Source organism: Haliotis rubra, unplaced genomic scaffold (assembly GCF_003918875.1).
Source record: "Haliotis rubra isolate DU_JTF1 unplaced genomic scaffold, ASM391887v1 Scf373, whole genome shotgun sequence".
Classification (NCBI taxonomy): domain Eukaryota; kingdom Metazoa; phylum Mollusca; class Gastropoda; order Lepetellida; family Haliotidae; genus Haliotis; species Haliotis rubra.
In genome coordinates, this window is record NW_025767050.1 from 721,519 (window position 1) to 740,481 (window position 18,963).

Consider the following 18,963-nt stretch of genomic DNA (forward strand, 5'->3'; position numbering starts at 1 on the left):
GGATAGTGAGTGGAAGCCAGAGATGTAGTTACAATGAGATGTTTATACAATGGATGCGATGTTTATACAATAGACTGGGCTTGGTGGAGGAGTGGATCATAAGCAGATGGAATGAAGTATCCTTGGTCACGGTTGATGGTAGGCTTGTGGCGTTTGATGTGAATGGCTTCTGTGAGCTTGCGTTTAGTGAAGTCCGTTTGGTTGTTGGCGAGAATGGTGATGTCGGACCACTCTATTTGATGATTGGGGTTGGCTTTGATGTGGTCAGAGATAGCTGATTTGGTGTCGGAATTAGCAACAGAGGTGCGATGTTCTTTGACTCGGGTGTTGATGGGTCGGGATGTTTCACCTATGTAGCATTGTCCACAATCACAGTCTATTTTGTAAATAACACATTTCGGGTTGTTGTTGTTGACGGTGGGTTGTTTTCTTCCGTTGGCATGGAGGAGGTTGTTGAGGCTGGAGGACGCTGAGAAGGTAGTGTCTATTCCTGCCTGTTGTTTCAGGAGTCAGCTGATTTGGTGTGATGGTTTACCAATGTAGGGAATGGATATCTTGATGGGGGCTGATTCTGGTTTAGACCTTTGGCAGGAGGTGAAAGCGTTGCTTCGATGGTTCTGTTGACTATTTCAGGTGGGTAGTGGTTGCGTTCCACAAAGACTTTCCTCAGGTGTTCAATTTCTTCCTGTAGGTTTGTTGAGCAGATGTTTTGGCTCTTCTGGTCAATGTAGAGATGACGCCGGTCTTGACTTTAGGTGGGTGGTTGGAGTTGTAGTGGATGTATTGATCCGTATGAGTTGGTTTTCTGTACACGGAGGTCTGGAGTTGGTTGCAGGAGGTGCGGGACACAAGGACATCAAGGAAAGGTAGTTGGTTGTTCTGCTCTGTTTCAATGGTGAATTTGATGCGGGATGTTGGCTGTTGAGATGAGCGAGGAGCTGCTTTGGATCTTGCTGAGGTTGGAGGACGACGAAGGTGTCATCCACTTTGCGGTACCAGCAGGACGGTTTGAAGGGTGCAGTTTCTAGGGCCTTCTCTTCCAGGTCGGCCATGTAAATTTCTGTTAGGATGGGGATAGTGGGGAGCCCATGGGAAGTCCGTGGATTTGCTCATAGATGGCATCGCCCCAGGTGAAGCAGGTGGAGTTGATGCAGGCGGAGGTGAGGCTGATGATAGAGTCGGTAGAGAGGCTGGTGTTGAGGGGTTGTTGGAGGTTGTCAATTCTGTGACGTAGTGCTTGAAGGGCTTCATCCCGTGGTACATTGGTGAATAGGTCCACAACGTCGTAGCTGATGATTGGACCTGGGTTGGTGATGTCACGGATCTTGGAGCAGAAGTCAGTTGAATCATTGATGAAGGAGTTGGCAGATTTACCTAATGGGGAGAGTACTTGGGTAAGGTGCTGGGCAGTACTGTAGAATACAGTGTCGCGGGAACAGACTAGTAGACGAGTTTTAACGGGGTTCTTGTGGATTTTGACTGTTGCTCTGGCATAAGGTGGCTGGGGTGAGATACTGTGAGTTTACGATACAGGTCTGTTGAGAGTTCATATTTATCATGCAGCGTTTTAGCGTGGCCTTATGCTGACGGTTGAGCTTTGTAGTCGGATCCTCTTCATCATTTGGTAGGTTGAGGTGTCATCTAGGAGGTTATCCACCATGGAGTGGAAGTGGTCCTTGTCTAAGACAACAGTGGCTCTGCCCTTGTCGGCTGGGGCGATGACAATATCAGGATGTTGTTTAAGTTGTCTGATGGCTTGTTTCTCAGCTGGTGTGATGTTTGGTTTCTGAGGCTGGGCTTTGTGGAGAATACTGGTGATCTGGTGTCGGAGGAAGTCAACCTTTCCACCGGGTGCAAGTTGTTGGAGACCCTTTTCAATGTTGGCGATAAACATGTCCGAGTTGATTTTGGGTGATGCAGGGGCAAATTTGAGACCTTTGGCAAGGGTACTGACCTGTTGGTTGGTGAGTTGTATCTTGCTAAGGTTGACGACTGTGTTGTTGATAGTTGGTGCTGTGGTTGGTGCTGTGGTTTTCTTGCGTTTGGTTCCTGAGGCAGTGAGTTCTTGTAGTTTCTTGATGTGTCCGGTTTTAGTTGAGGTGTCTAGTTTGTTGTTGGCGGTAGTCTGGGCAGTTCGTAAGGAAGAGAAGAGTTGTGGGTCAAGGGTGGAACTGAGGGAGGTGTGGAGATCATTGATGGCGGACGTGGAGGTGGCCTTGATTTTGCGATGATGTCGGAAACATTGAAAAGGGTCTCCAACAACTTGCACCCGGTGGAAAGGTTGACTTCCTCCGACACCAGATCACCAGTATTCTCCACAAAGCCCAGCCTCAGAAACCAAACATCACACCAGCTGAGAAACAAGCCATCAGACAACTTAAACAACATCCTGATATTGTCATCGCCCCAGCCGACAAGGGCAGAGCCACTGTTGTCTTAGACAAGGACCACTTCCACTCCATGGTGGATAACCTCCTAGATGACACCTCAACCTACCAAATGATGAAGAGGGATCCGACTACAAAGCTCAACCGTCAGCATAAGGCCACGCTAAAAACGCTGCATGATAAATATGAACTCTCAACAGACCTGTATCGTAAACTCACAGTATCTCACCCCAGCCACCTTATGCCAGAGCAACAGTCAAAATCCACAAGAACCCCGTTAAAACTCGTCTACTAGTCTGTTCCCGCGACACTGTATTCTACAGTACTGCCCAGCACCTTACCCAAGTACTCTCCCCATTAGGTAAATCTGCCAACTCCTTCATCAATGATTCAACTGACTTCTGCTCCAAGATCCGTGACATCACCAACCCAGGTCCAATCATCAGCTACGACGTTGTGGACCTATTCACCAATGTACCACGGGATGAAGCCCTTCAAGCACTACGTCACAGAATTGACAACCTCCAACAACCCCTCAACACCAGCCTCTCTACCGACTCTATCATCAGCCTCACCTCCGCCTGCATCAACTCCACCTACTTCACCTGGGGCGATGCCATCTATGAGCAAATCCACGGACTTCCCATGGGCTCCCCACTATCCCCCATCCTAACAGAAATTTACATGGCCGACCTGGAAGAGAAGGCCCTAGAAACTGCACCCTTCAAACCGTCCTGCTGGTACCGCAAAGTGGATGACACCTTCGTCGTCCTCCAACCTCAGCAAGATCCAAAGCAGCTCCTCGCTCATCTCAACAGCCAACATCCCCGCATCAAATTCACCATTGAAACAGAGCAGAACAACCAACTACCTTTCCTTGATGTCCTTGTGTCCCGCACCTCCTCCAACCAACTCCAGACCTCCGTGTACAGAAACCAACTCATACGGATCAATACATCCACTACAACTCCAACCACCCACCTAAAGTCAAGACCGGCGTCATCTCTACATTGACCAGAAGAGCCAAAACATCTGCTCAACAAACCTACAGGAAGAAATTGAACACCTGAGGAAAGTCTTTGTGGAACGCAACCACTACCCACCTGAAATAGTCAACAGAACCATCGAAGCAACGCTTTCACCTCCTGCCAAAAGGTCTAAACCAGAATCAGCCCCCATCAAGATATCCATTCCCTACATTGGTAAACCATCACACCAAATCAGCTGACTCCTGAAACAACAGGCAGGAATAGACACTACCTTCTCAGCGTCCTCCAGCCTCAACAACCTCCTCCATGCCAACGGAAGAAAACAACCCACCGTCAACAACAACAACCCGAAATGTGTTATTTACAAAATAGACTGTGATTGTGGACAATGCTACATAGGTGAAACATCCCGACCCATCAACACCCGAGTCAAAGAACATCGCACCTCTGTTGCTAATTCCGACACCAAATCAGCTATCTCTGACCACATCAAAGCCAACCCCAATCATCAAATAGAGTGGTCCGACATCACCATTCTCGCCAACAACCAAACGGACTTCACTAAACGCAAGCTCACAGAAGCCATTCACATCAAACGCCACAAGCCTACCATCAACCGTGACCAAGGATACTTCATTCCATCTGCTTATGATCCACTCCTCCACCAAGCCCAGTCTATTGTATAAACATCGCATCCATTGTATAAACATCTCATTGTAACTACATCTCTGGCTTCCACTCACTATCCTTTATGTACTTACTGGCTTCATCAGCTTACTGCTTAGCCAATCATGGCAATTATGTTGTTTCCTTTGTCTATTATGTTGTTTCATTGTTATATACAGTATATATATGCAGCTCCTACACTTCATGTACCACTCTTGCTTGACAACGGTACAAGAATCTGTATCGAAACGTCGCACTCACGAAAATAAAGAAGTTGTTATCCATAAAACTTGTTATATATTGTACGTCTCAACTTCTAAAATGCCACTCAAACAAGTTGTAAAAATTAAAATCATTCTAAATTGCAAAAATATACAAGCTTTGTGTAGGTAGATTAATGTATATATGCTTGTAAATCTGCGATATTTTGCTTGTGTAACGAGTTGTACTTGTACGAGTATCTGAGTCCATGACACTGGAACTATCTATCTGTGCACCACACTGTGCGTCATGTACATAATTGCAGTGGCTCACGGCAGTGTTGTTGATTGACGTCGCCATCGTCCGAGTCGTCACACTGAAGACTCAAGGTGCATTGAATAACATTGACACAAGCCGAGAAACAAAAGGTCACCAGGTGAAATTTCAACCCCCTGCGATTCTCTAAATGAATGTAAATATTGAGTGTAGCTGTTAAAGACATTGCCTGCTTTTGGTGGGAATTGAGCCCAGCACTAAATATTTCCAGTATGCACGGAAATGCGTCCCGTTGAGAGCCCCATTTTGATTGACACGTTGAGTTTGCTGAGTAACGGTTCGTCACGCCGAGAACGAGACTGCCCCAAGAAACCTACCCGGCCTAACTCTGTAGTTTCTTGGTTGAACAGTCGAGAACGAAGGTAAGTTGTTTTATTCACGATAGTCTATATGCAGGTGGCTATGACTAAAACTAAAATCTGTTTTGAAACTTTAAAAAGTACAATTGGACATACAAATTATTTTCAGTGTGAGTTTTATAGAATATTCAGTGTTAAGTAAATATTAGGTTCTCATGTATTTGATTTTAGTTCTGCGTAATAACAATATGATGGATTTAGAAAAGGTCCTTTCTGGACTTGTTCGAGAAGGCTGCTGTCAGTGTGCATGCTACTCATCCATCTTAAGTTCATTTATGAATACCGTAAGGGTTATCTTGTATAATGTTTGCTTGTAAAATACATATGATAAAAAGTATACTACTCACTTTGCTAAGGATCACAAAAATATCCAACTTTACTTAAACATAGATTTATAATTTAAAATTGTATCCATTTTAATTTCGATAAATAATGATATGGTAACCCCTCTTTAGACTAACAGCCACATTAATCTAACCTTATGCACTTGATACATGAGTAACCATAAAAATGGTTTTCATGGCACCAATCAACCATTTTGCAAATCATGGAACACGTCATTGACAAGTACACAACACCTGTCAATAGCGGGTATGGGATCCACAAGATGCAGTGACATACTGAAACCTAGGATCCATGCTTACAATATGCTTAGAGATTTAAACCAAATTAGACCCCACATTATAGTTTTCTGATGAATCAATGATTTGATCCGTAGCAAAGTGTGAATAGTATATTTAATAAATATATTTTGGTTGAACTAATGTAAGCATACGTTTGTGGTTTCTTCACTGCTTTCACGTCCGACTAAATATCTCAACTTTTGTGATATTATGCACTTCTCTGTACACAGATGATGTACAGAACATTGTTGTGTCTGGCCCTGTTCATGGGCTCTGTGTCGGCCTGGGGAAGCTTTTTCGGCAAGAACAGGGAGACAGAATGCGGTTCCTTCCGAAAGCAAAGGAGAGGCTGGTGGTAATGACAAATATTATATTTCAGTCTGTAAATCACTCCCCGCTTTGAAATAGATGAGTTGAACTAATACAGTCTGTAAGTAACACACCACTTAGGTGTATTTCGGGGTTGGAGACAGATGTGAAAGAGACGAATTGATGGCCAGAATTGATCATAAGATAGAACTGGGATTCAGTCAGAGTCTCTAATGAGACGGGAACGGTTTTGGCTCCTGAGCCAGGATACGCTGGTTGTGATCCAATTATGATCCTTGGTTTGAACCAGATCCATGTTCGGTGCATGCAGTAAAGTTGTTTCGCCGTTCCTCTTCCGGTCATCTGAGTCCATGACTAAAGATATTTACAAGATCTTTTATGTTCTCATGGATGTTTTTGGGTCACAAATTGACCCAAATGTGTTGATGACCTGTGTCCAGTAGGGAAGGATACGCCGACCTCTTGACGAACACCTAGAGTCGTGATCGGAATCGTTGACTCTGCTTACAGTAGATCTAGATGTTTCAGGATCCCGATGTTGGCGGCAGTTCCATAGTTCCGTATTTTTGGGGCAGAATGGCAGAAATCAGGAACGCTGAGATAACACGCGTTTTAGCAGAGAAAAAATGGTTTGTCTGCCTTCAGAGTCGGCTGAATTAAGTCGTTTGTCTTAATATTTGTTGTAGGTTTGATTTTTGTGTGGCTGCAGCTGTGTACTTAACAAACATTCTTTGATGTGACCCCTGACTTCATGTTTCTGTATTATCGCAGGTTCTCTTCCAACTCCATGACTGATGTTAACACGCGTCAAGTTCTGGATGACCTCAAGGCTTTCGACATCAACAAAGACGGCTACCTCACTTTCGCCGAAGCTAACAACCAAGCAGTTGCATCCACCTTCGACAGTTCCCTGAACCGTAATTATCTGCTATATTCATAGAAACACTAATCAGAACCTTTAAAGACACCTTTACGGGGGGTCCCGTGAAGATCCGGTTAGAATTGATCTTCAGTAACCCATGCTTGTCGTAAGAGGCGATTGACGGAATCGGGTGGTCAGGCCCGCTGACTTAGTTGACATATGTCAGCGTATCCCAATTGCATAGATCGGTGCTCATGTTGTTGATCACTGGATTGTCTGGTCCAGACACGATTGTTTAAAGACCACCGCCATATAGCTCTAATATTGCTGAGTGCGGCGTAAAACTAGACTCACTCATTCACTCCTTTACAGAATCTCTTATTTACAATACAACTGTTTGTTTATGCCACGAGTGGTTAGCACTTTGGTTGACCTTTGCACATGCGGGATGTATATTCATGTCCTGTGTGGTTAACACGTTGGTAGAACTTCGTTTCAAGTGCTTTTATATTTTGTTGTTAGCGCTGGAATGAATCTTTGCACCAACATTTCGAATGTTCTTGTTTCTACGGTTTATCACGTCACAATTTGATGGTGGAAACAGATTTGTCCAAAAACTCTCCGCACTGGCCAGTTTCTAACAATTTGAAGGATTTGACAAAATTCCACATGCTATTGTCATCATATGGGCAGTTAAACAAGTATCTATACTCGTTTGAAACATAAAGAAGACTATATCGATATACTATATACGATAACGCTAAAAATGTTGAAATGTGTGGTGATTCTTGTTCTTGCACCTTTTTTACATTTTAACATAACCACAAAGTGAACTTCGAGGAAAGGACAATTTTGTTAGCCCATTTTATTTGCACTTCGGCCAGAATATTTGGATACTTGAACGAGGTATTAATGCTATAACTTAGTTGAATAAAGTTAAAATGAGTTGAATTGCCATGATACCTGCAAATGTTCTGTATGCATTTGCAATATATAGAAACATTAGCTTTGAGCAAGTGAAAATATTATCGCCCATGGGCCAATAAAATCAGCTGTGAAATCAGCCACTATTCAACAGAAGTTACAACGAGTTGAATGTTTAATCATGACACTTATAGTCACACTTTTATACATTTGCGTTTTGAGCAAGAGTAAATATTCTCGTATATGGACGATAATTGTTAGTTAGCAGAGCATGAGTAAATATACTCGCCGATGGGTGAGGTAGTTTAAGTTTATTTTTATTTTTTTGTTCATCCCCATAACAATGCATATCAAAGTTTGGCAAATACTTTTCCAGGAACTGGACACAGTGCGGAAAGTTTCTGGACAAATAGATTCCCATTCCCAGTTAATTGTATACCCTTTAGTCGAACAGTACGTTAGTTACATGTGTTTTCTTGAATACTTCGAGCGTTCTAAATCATCAATATTTCGAATGAATTTGTTTCGATAACGCTTTGGTCGGTCGCTTCACCTACTTGTTTTTATTGCAGTGAACGCTGGAATCGATCGTTGCACCTACGTGATGTTTGAGAAGAAACGGTACGGCATCAGTACCGGGGTCGCAGGCCGCCTGTTCGACTTGGTCGACGTCAACAATGACCTCATGATCAGCACTGCGGACCAGGATGTGGCTTCCTTCAACTCGCTTGACAAAGATGGTGGGTAGTGAATCAAGGAAGATGAATAGTTTGCCATAGACTATTTGATTGCTCACGGGTACCAATTTACGTTTCTGAAGTTTGGATTTATTTTAATACCATAACCACGCTCCTGGATTTCACTAAAGTGGGAAACTCGTCTAAAGCCTTCAGTTCTTTGTGATGTTAACTGCAATTGTGCTCAATGCCATGGTCAACCTAATTCGCACACACTCTCATATCATTTATGATTTTAAGCCGTCCGCTTTAAATTACTTTGCACAGAAGGTCCTTTTTTTTTTAAATAGTTGCTCATGAGCAACACGCCAACCTGTGTTTTTTCCAAATTGGAATGTACCGTAACAATTGTTACTTCTTAAGATGTCCTCAAAAACAGAAAGGCATTTAAGGGCAAGCTGGAAACCTAACCACAAAACAGAACGAAACGAAACGAAACAAAACAAAACAATAAAGCCTAGAACAAAGCCAGTTGCTCAAGTTCGGCACAAGCGTTCAGGACACAAATTAGACTGGAGTGGCACGCGAGATAGGTAACAACTAATAAACTGTTGTTTGTCTGCAGTTGATGGCCGGATTTCTGTGTGTGAAGTTTTCAAGGGCTTCATGTCCAGGCTGGCAGACGTGGAGCACAAGGCCTACGTTGCAGAGGTATTGCACGACTCATGAGCAATATTTAACCTAGTTGTGAAATCATAGCCATGTAAGGTCCGCTTTACTCGTCCACGTCCACTGTTAGCTAATACAGCTCGGGCACATGACTTTGTATTAAGTTGTATTAAAGTTCAGTGGTGATGTCTGCCATAGATTAAGTTCTGGAATGTCGCAGAGTGAATGAGTGAGAGAGTTAGTGAATGAGTGAATGGGTGACTGGATGGGTGGGTGAGTGGATTTTGAGTGAGTGAGTGAGTGAGTGAGTGAGTGAGTGAGTGAGTGAATGGTTCAGCCGCTCTGTTCAACACCCACCCCCCAGAAAAAATAAACTCGACCCGTTAGTGTTTACAGGTTCATAAATCTTATAATTACAGAGTTGCCAGGAAAATGTCCCAAAAAGACTAATAGTTTGGGGAACAAAGGGGTACACACACGTCACAGGTTTAGGTAGTTTGTACCTGTTGACAGAACTTGTGACTCTCAGTCCCAAAACAATTATGAAGACGTGAATCACAGCTGGTTGTTAGCGATCAATCGATGTCGTGCAATATGAGCGGATCAGCTGCGATTAGCAATTCAACTTTGGTGCAAATATGTTTTTATTTCCAAAGAAATCTGGATCGGTTAAAAAGGAAAACTTGCTTATGTAAATACCTCTCCAGGTAATGCGTTGATACGGTTGGAAATACCTTTTACAAGGTAGAGCCAAATAAACTGTGTAATTTCACACACGGAATATACAAAGTCAGTATTCTGGTGTCTGTGGAAAAGTACGATAATGCACTTATCTTTTCTACATGAATTTAAACTTGCTCAAATCTTTTACTTGTAACGATAAAGTCGTGAAACTAATTGAAGGAGGCCCATGTTTGTGGAACTGCTGACTGAACTATGGCCATAAAGTACTGATGTCAGGTCATACTGATGTATGTAAAAGTACATAGTGTTTTTTGATATTATCGCAGGTGGCAGGTAAAAAGATGAGTTGTAGGATACAATTTAACTTTAACCATGAACCTTGTTTTCCTTCAAAAACTAAAACCAAATAACAACCCCAAAACATTTGACAAATGAAGCCGTGGCTCTGCATTGTCAGTGTGGTTATATAACTTCAGGGGAAGGTTAGCTTTTACGCTCCGACAAGAAGTCATCTGACGGATAAAGATGATATTAGGTACAACAAGTAAACATTGCGTGCTTTGAATGCATGTGTCGGCACAGGGCAGTCATCGACTACACTACAATTTCGCTTACAACGTCCAATGGGATCCGGGGCGGTGGGGTAGCCTAGTGGTTAAAGCGTTCGCTCGTGATATTGCTGGAATATTGCTAAAAGCGGCGTAAAACTAAACTCACTCACCCACTCCAATGGAATCTGCATAGTAGTCGAGACTGGTTATTCTCTGGCTGTGACGTCTGTATGTTTTTAAAATAGAACAATAGTGTTCTCAAGTAACAGCTATTCATTCAGGGAATATGGCACAAGAGTTATACACATTGTATGTAATAGTATGATTAACAAGTGCATATTTATAACGATAATAAGATTTTCTGCCCATTGTATGTGTCCGATATGCCGGGGCGGTGGGGTAGCCTAGTGGTTAAAACGTTCGCTCATCACGCTGAAGACCCGGGCTCGATTCCCCACATGGGTACAATGTGTGAAGCCGATTTCTGGTGTCCCCCGCCGTGATATTACTGGAATATTACTGAAAGCGCCGTAAACACAACTCACTCACTCACTCTCTGATATGTCCGGATATTTCCATAGTGAGTGTAATACTGAATAACGGTTAGTGAATCAGTTGATTTTGTAAAACTGTTGACTAATCTTTTGTTTTTCTGTTTGTTCAGCTGAAGTATTCGAACCTCGTCTACCAGTTCAGAAAACCCTCTCCTTGGTTTTCCTGGTAGTGAGCCTCCTAAACCGCCATGTTTGTCATGGCAACAGAGAGGGGAGACGGTTGCCTGACAACAAGGACGATAATCGTGATGCTTTGTTAATAAAGCGATACATACTTTAATTATCATGTTTGTTGTTTGATCGTCATATTTCCTTGGTGGATATTTGAAGGGTGACTCAGTTGTCAAAGAGTTGCAGTTCACGCTCCAGCATTTGTCACCCGTGAAGATCCGAGTTAGAATTGATCTTCAGTAACCCATGTTTGTCGTAAGAGGCGACTAACGGGATCGGGTGGGCAGGTTTGCTGACTTGGTTGACACATGTCATCGTATCCCAATGCCCATGCTGTTGATCACAGGAGTGTCTGGTCCAGACTCGATTATTTACAGACCGCCGCCATAAAGCTGGAATATTGCTGAGTGCGGCGTAAAACTAAACTCACTCTCTCACTCCAGGATTTGCCGGCGCCGTTAAATATGTGTAATGTTTTGCATAGACATTATATTCTATAAACAATTGTTGAAAGTCTTTCTCAAGAATTAGTAAAATTGAAGATCTCCGATACGGTTATGTTTTATAGTGTACCAAAGAAGCTCGCAACTTGGGCGTGACATTTGACAGCAGCCCCAGTCTTGAGTCTCATGTTAATACCATCTGCAGGCGAGCCTATTTCCACATCTGAAATATTGGGCTAATAAGGCGGTACCTCGACCAGCATTCAACCATCTCACTTGTCCAGGCTCACGTAACATCCCGCCTGGACTACTGCAACTCCCTCCTCTTCGGGCTTCCCAACCACCTGATCAAGAATCTGCAACAAGTGCAGAACACCGCAGCAAGAGTTGTCTGCAGGAAGAGGAAATTCGACCACATACAACCAGTCCTGCAGGATCTACACTGGCTGCCAGTGCGCTACCGGATACAGTACAAGATACTTGTACTGGTGTTCCTGTCCCTCCATAACAAAGCACCAGATTACCTCAGATGTCTGCTGACCAGATACCACCCACCTAGGACACTGCGCTCATGTGACAAGTCTCTCCTAACTGTACCCTCCTCCCGTACAAAAACGTTTGGCGACCGCTCTTTTGAACGTGCAGGACCCCTTCTCTGGAACAGTCTCCCACTTGACATAAGAACCGATCAAACATTGTCCACGTTCAAATCTAAGGTCAAAACTTTCTTCTTCAATATGGCATTTCAGTGACCCTTTTTCAATTATCTCAGACACTAGCGCTTTTGAGCAGCTTACGCTGGATACTAGCGCTTTACAAATGTTTGTATGTATGTATGTATGTATGTATGTAAACACATTTTATTCAAAACAAATTGAATGAGCCGTAATGGCTTATTTGAATACCTCTCTGTTACATTAATGCGGGAATGCAACAAATATTAAATAATATACAGGACGATATTTTAGGTTATGTTTTAGAAAGGTAACTATTTTACGAAGCTGTAGCTTATGAAATAAGCATACAAAGTTGTTTTCGCCCGAGTATGTTAATCGGGCTTTAGATGACATCACTAATTTGATGCACTCTGTCAAATTACCTTACTAACCTTTCAAAGTACTCCTAAACACATTAACTTGTAAAAGGAAGTGGGCAATGGGCAGTTGATGGGTTTGAGGCCGTAGTGAAAGGCACTTAGAATAATGTTATGTAAAACCTGTATATTCAGCATTGCATTATTTGTAGATTTTTCAAAAGCTTTGGCTTCTATTTAATACCCACGGTCTCAGTGGTAAAATGAGTAAACTTTTATGCAATATGTATGCAAATGTTAAGGCTTGTATTCAGAAACATTCGACTTGCAACTTGGTGTGAGACAAGGCTGTATACAAAGCCCATTTCTATTTTCTTTTTGTATAAATGAGTTAGCACGACAAATCGAAACTAATTGTGTACACGGGATTCAACTCCACCCTGATATAGTTCATATTTTCCCATTGCTATTTGCAGATGACATTGTTTTGTTCTCAAGCACGATTAATGGCTTACAGAATCAAATTAATGAACTTGAAAGTTACTGCGATAAATGGAAATTAACTGTAAATAGAGAAAAAACGAAAAAATTTTGTATTCAAAAATGGAGGCAAATTGTCAAAAAAAGAAAAACTGGTTATATAAAGGTATGAAGCTGGAGTGTATTGGCTTTTATAAATATTTGGGACTATATTTCACCAGTGGCCTTTCATGGACGAGGCATGTAAAATATGCAGCGTTACAGGGACAAAAAGCATTAATTGGAATAATGAAACAGTTGAGTGTACTTGGTAATATTAACTACTCTTCACTCTGTAAAATATTTGATGCCAAAGTCAAATGGGGCCGAAATTTGGGGAATAACAAAATTTGACGAAATTGAAAAAATCCATTTATACGCATGCAAAAATTTCCTCGGAGTTAAAATTAACACTATTAACGCAGTGATTTATGGTGAATGCGGTAGGTACCCAATGCACATTCTTACAAGCATTAAAGTTATTAAGTACTGGCTAAAACTGTTGATTATGCCTTCAAATCGCTTACCCAAGAAGTGTTATAATATGATGTTGGACAAAAAAACTGGGCAACCAATGTAAACAACTTTTTATATTCTATTGGTTTTGGAATTACATGGAATACACAATATGTCGAATCACCTACGTTATTCAAACAATCCTTAACGACAAGACTAAACGATATGTATATTCAAACATGGTGTGAAAGGATATCCTTATCAAATAAATGTATGTATTATTCATTGTTTACAAATGCCATAGTTCTTGAGTCATATCTATCCTGTGTTAATGTTAAAAAGTTTAAAATAGCACTGGCACGATTCAGATGCTTTTCTCATGATTTGTTGATTGAAAGAGGCAGATATATGAATGTAAAAAGAGAAAATAGAATATGTACACTTTGTAATTTTAACGAAATAGAAGATGAATTACATTTTCTCCTAATATGTCCATTTTTTGACCGGTTGCGAACAAAATATATTAAAAGATATAACTATGTCCATCCGAATTTGAAAAAATTCTCCTCACTGTTAAGTAGTAAAAATCCAGTTCTTCTACAAAATATTTCAATGTTCATTTACTATGCTATGATAACCCGATCTAAATTCCTCTCAAATGTAACATAACTTTATGTACTATAGGCCTGTGGCCTTCTCAGTGCAAATAAAGATTATTATTATATTATTATAAGCATTGCCTCGTTTTCTGTCTTCAGTAAGGCCGTTCGTATGTGAGTGGTATCTCTCGATAAGGTCAGCATTATTTTGAGTTTGACTTCACTTAACTAACAAGTTTCCAGAATCTTCAGTAATTGGTTGATATGTCAAGTCATCTTGAGTACTGGTCAATATATCAAGTCATCTCAAGTACTGGTCAATATATCAAGTCATCTTTAGTACTGGTCAATCCATTAAGTCATCCACGAAGTTATGCATCTGAACCGAACCGAATTAGAAAACCCATGCACGCAGTCATGAGTCGTCGCTTGTTCAAGTGTCACAGCCTAGATATGTACTCAGGAACATTGACACCACTCTGCAGTCGTGACTGACCTATATCTTGACACCGCACCCCACATGAAAAGACTTGATGGGTATATGTTTGCTTCCACCCTGAGAACATTTGTTGAGAGGGCGTCATGGCCTTGAGAAGAGTTTGCCCACAACAAACAACAAACTACATTCATAAGCCTGAATATATCGGCAGCGTCCTGTCTGGGACATTGCGCAAGTAGTCGTGGTGTTGGTTTAGATTTGTACACAGCAACAATGACAAGGCGGCTTTTCTGTTTCGTGTGTGTTTAGTCTATTTAATTTTCTTAATAGTTGGAAACAACGCATTCCATCTGAAATCAGCTGCAACTGATGTTGACAGAATTGAACGTATATGTGCTGAACACACCTGCCTACTCCCCATTGATAAGTGAATGGGTGCAGTTAAGTGCGGTATGTTAGTATTAAGTACAATCTTAACCACGTGGTTCAGGCAGTTAGTCCGCGTTCGATTCCACACATGTGTGCATTGTGTTAAATCCATTAATGGTGTCTCCTGCTCTGCTTTTTCTGGGGTGTTTCTAAAACCCTCAATCACATAGGGTTTAGTATATACTCACCGTGGACCGCCTCCGTGGTGTAGTGGTTAGAGCGTCCGCCTGGACAGCGGAAGGTCGCGGGTCCGATCCCCGACCGCGTCATACCAAAAGACGTTAAAATATGGTACTTGTTGGTCCCTGCCTGGCGCTCGGCATTAATTTCTTACAACAAGGACTGGTCGGCTCGGAGTCAGTATAATGTGTCTGAATGGGGTATTCATGCTTCACTGCGGCATGGTATCTCAGTGGTCTAGCACTATAAAACCAGCTTAAGTCTGGGCTAGTACAAGCAGCCGCATATACACATACACACGCATGCACGTCGTCATATGAGCGAAATATTCTCAAGCACGACGTTAAACCCAATTTCACCTCACCTCACCTATACTCACTGTGACGTTTCAACTATCGATCTGTAAAATATCAAGAACTGAAACCACTACCACTACCAATTTATAGACGAACAGATGTTTAAAGGATACGTTCGTTTGGTCGCCTATTTGAATACATGGTCGTCTGTATGACTATACACCTGCCTGTGTTACTGCAAAGAGGTCTGTATGACTATACAGTTGCCTGTGTTATTGCATAGAGGTCTGTATGACTATACAGTTGCCCGTGTTATTGCATAGAGGTCTGTATGACTATACAGTTGCCTGTGATGCTGCATAGACGTCTGTATGACTATACAGTTGTCCGTGTTATTGCATAGAGGTCTGTGTTACTGCATAGAGGTCTGTATGACTATACAGTTGCCCGTGTTATTGCATAGAGGTCTGTATGACTATACAGTTGCCTGTGATGCTGCATAGAGGTCTGTATGACTGTACAGTTGCCCGTGTTATTGCATACTGAGTTGCCCTGTAGAGGTCTGTATGACTATACAGTTGCCTGTGTTACTGCATAGAGGTCTGTATGACTATACAGTTGCCTGTGTTACTGCATAGAGGTCTGTATGACTATACAGTTGCCCGTGTTATTGCATAGAGGTCTGTATGACTATACAGTTGCCTGTGTTACTGCATAGAGGTCTGTATGACTATACAGTTGCCCGTGTTACTGCATAGAGGTCTGTATGACTATACAGTTGCCTGTGTTATTGCATAGAGGCCTGTATGACTATACAGTTGCCTGTGTTACTGCATATAGGCCTGTATGACTATACAGTTGCCTGTGTTATTGCATAGAGGCCTGTATGACTATACAGTTGCCCGTGTTATTGCATAGAGGTCTGTATGACTATACAGTTGCCTGTGTTACTGCATATAGGCCTGTATGACTATACAGTTGCCCGTGTTATTGCATAGAGGCCTGTCGATCTGTATGACTATACAGTTGCCTGTGTTATTGCATAGAGGTCTGTATGAGGCCTGTGTATACAGTTGCCTGTGTTACTGCATAGAGGTCTGTATGACTATACAGTTGCCCGTGTTACTGCATAGAGGTCTGTATGACTATACAGTTGCCTGTGTTACTGCATATAGGTATGTATGACTATACAGTTGCCTGTGTTACTGCATATAGGCCTGTATCAGTATACAGTTGCCTGTGTTATTGCATAGAGGCCTGTATCAGTATACAGTTGCCCGTGTTATTGCATAGAGGTCTGTATGACTATACAGTTGCCTGTGTTACTGCATATAGGCCTGTATCAGTATACAGTTGCCTGTGTTATTGCATAGAGGCCTGTATCAGTATACAGTTGCCTGTGTTATTGCATAGAGGCCTGTATCAGTATACAGTTGCCCGTGTTATTGCATAGAGGCCTGTATGACTATACAGTTGCCTGTGTTACTGCAAAGAGGTCTGTATGACTATACAGTTGCCCGTGTTATTGCATAGAGGTCTGTATGACTATACAGTTGCCTGTGTTGCTGCATAGACGTCTGTATGACTGTACAGTTGCCCGTGTTATTGCATAGAGGTCTGTATGACTATACAGTTGCCTGTGTTACTGCATAGAGGTCTGTATGACTATACAGTTGCCCGTGTTACTGCATAGAGGTCTGTATGACTATACAGTTGCCTGTGTTACTGCATAGAGGTCTGTATGACTATACAGTTGCCCGTGTTACTGCATAGAGGTCTGTATGACTATACAGTTGCCTGTGTTACTGCATAGAGGTCTGTATGACTATACAGTTGCCTGTGTTACTGCATAGAGGCCTGTATGACTATACAGTTGCCTGTGTTATTGCATAGAGGTCTGTATGAGTATACAGTTGCCCGTGTTATTGCATAGAGGTCTGTATGACTATACAGTTGCCTGTGTTACTGCATATCACTATACAGGCCTGTATGACTATACAGTTGCCTGTGTTATTGCATAGAGGCCTGTATGAGTATACAGTTGCCTGTGTTATTGCATAGAGGCCTGTATCAGTATACAGTTGCCCGTGTTATTGCATAGAGGTCTGTATGACTATACAGTTGCCCGTGTTACTGCATAGAGGTCTGTATGACTATACAGTTGCCTGTGTTATTGCATAGAGGTCTGTATGACTATACAGTTGCCTGTGTTACTGCATAGAGGTCTGTATGAGTATACAGTTGCCCGTGTTATTGCATAGAGGTCTGTATGACTATACAGTTGCCCGTGTTATTGCATAGAGGTCTGTATGACTATACAGTTGCCCGTGTTATTGCATAGAGGTCTGTATGACTATACAGTTGCCTGTGTTACTGCATAGAGGTCTGTATGACTATACAGTTGCCTGTGTTACTGCATAGAGGTCTGTATGACTATACAGTTGCCCGTGTTATTGCATAGAGGTCTGTATGACTATACAGTTGCCTGTGTTACTGCATAGAGGTCTGTATGACTATACAGTTGCCCGTGTTACTGCATAGAGGTCTGTATGACTATACAGTTGCCTGTGTTACTGCATATAGGTATGTATGACTATACAGTTGCCTGTGTTACTGCATAGAGGCCTGTATCAGTATACAGTTGCCTGTGTTATTGCATAGAGGCCTGTATCAGTATACAGTTGCCCGTGTTATTGCATAGAGGTCTGTATGACTATACAGTTGCCTGTGTTACTGCATATAGGTTGTATGACTATACAGTTGCCCATGTTATTGCATAGAGGCCTGTATCAGTATACAGTTGCCTGTGTTATTGCATAGAGGCCTGTATCAGTTATTGCATAGAGGCCTATCCATACAGTTGCCCGTGTTATTGCATAGAGGTCTGTATGACTATACAGTTGCCTGTGTTACTGCATAGAGGCCTGTATCACTATACAGTTGCCTGTGTTATTGCATAGAGGCCTGTATCAGTATACAGTTGCCTGTGTTATTGCATAGAGGTCTGTATGAGTATACAGTTGCCTGTGTTACTGCATAGAGGCCTGTATCAGTATACAGTTGCCTGTGTTATTGCATAGAGGCCTGTATGACTATACAGTTGCCTGTGTTACTGCATAGAGGCCTGTATCAGTATACAGTTGCCCGTGTTATTGCATAGAGGTCTGTATGACTATACAGTTGCCTGTGTTACTGCATAGAGGTCTGTATGACTATACAGTTGCCTGTGTTATTGCATAGAGGTCTGTATGACTATACAGTTGCCTGTGTTACTGCATAGAGGTCTGTATGACTATACAGTTGCCTGTGTTATTGCATAGAGGTCTGTATGACTATACAGTTGCCTGTGTTACTGCATAGAGGTCTGTATGACTATACAGTTGCCTGTGTTACTGCATAGAGGTCTGTATGACTATACAGTTGCCCGTGTTACTGCATAGAGGTCTGTATGACTATACAGTTGCCCGTGTTATTGCATAGAGGTCTGTATGACTATACAGTTGCCTGTGTTACTGCATAGAGGTCTGTATGACTATACAGTTGCCCGTGTGTTTGCATAGAGGTCTGCATAGAGGTCTGTGTTGAC

At 42.2% G+C, this 18,963-nt stretch overlaps 2 protein-coding genes across 2 annotated transcripts; one reads left to right on the forward strand and one right to left on the reverse strand.

The window, feature by feature from the left end:
* Positions 1–1,567: 1,567 nt before the first annotated feature.
* LOC124286034 lies at positions 1,568–2,770 on the reverse strand. Its single transcript, XM_046722350.1, has 2 exons — positions 2,729–2,770; positions 1,568–2,215 (listed from the first exon to the last, which is right to left on the reverse strand). The coding sequence occupies exons 1-2, from the start codon at positions 2,768–2,770 to the stop codon at positions 1,568–1,570; spliced, it is 690 nt and encodes a 229-aa protein (XP_046578306.1).
* A 2,092-nt stretch (positions 2,771–4,862) lies between these two features.
* On the forward strand, positions 4,863–11,092 carry LOC124286048. The gene is made up of 6 exons (XM_046722367.1): positions 4,863–4,941; positions 5,792–5,916; positions 6,663–6,808; positions 8,250–8,417; positions 8,980–9,065; positions 10,923–11,092. Exons 2-6 carry the CDS (start codon positions 5,792–5,794, stop codon positions 10,980–10,982), a joined length of 585 nt encoding a protein of 194 aa, XP_046578323.1. The 5' UTR covers positions 4,863–4,941; the 3' UTR covers positions 10,983–11,092.
* Positions 11,093–18,963: the final 7,871 nt, after the last annotated feature.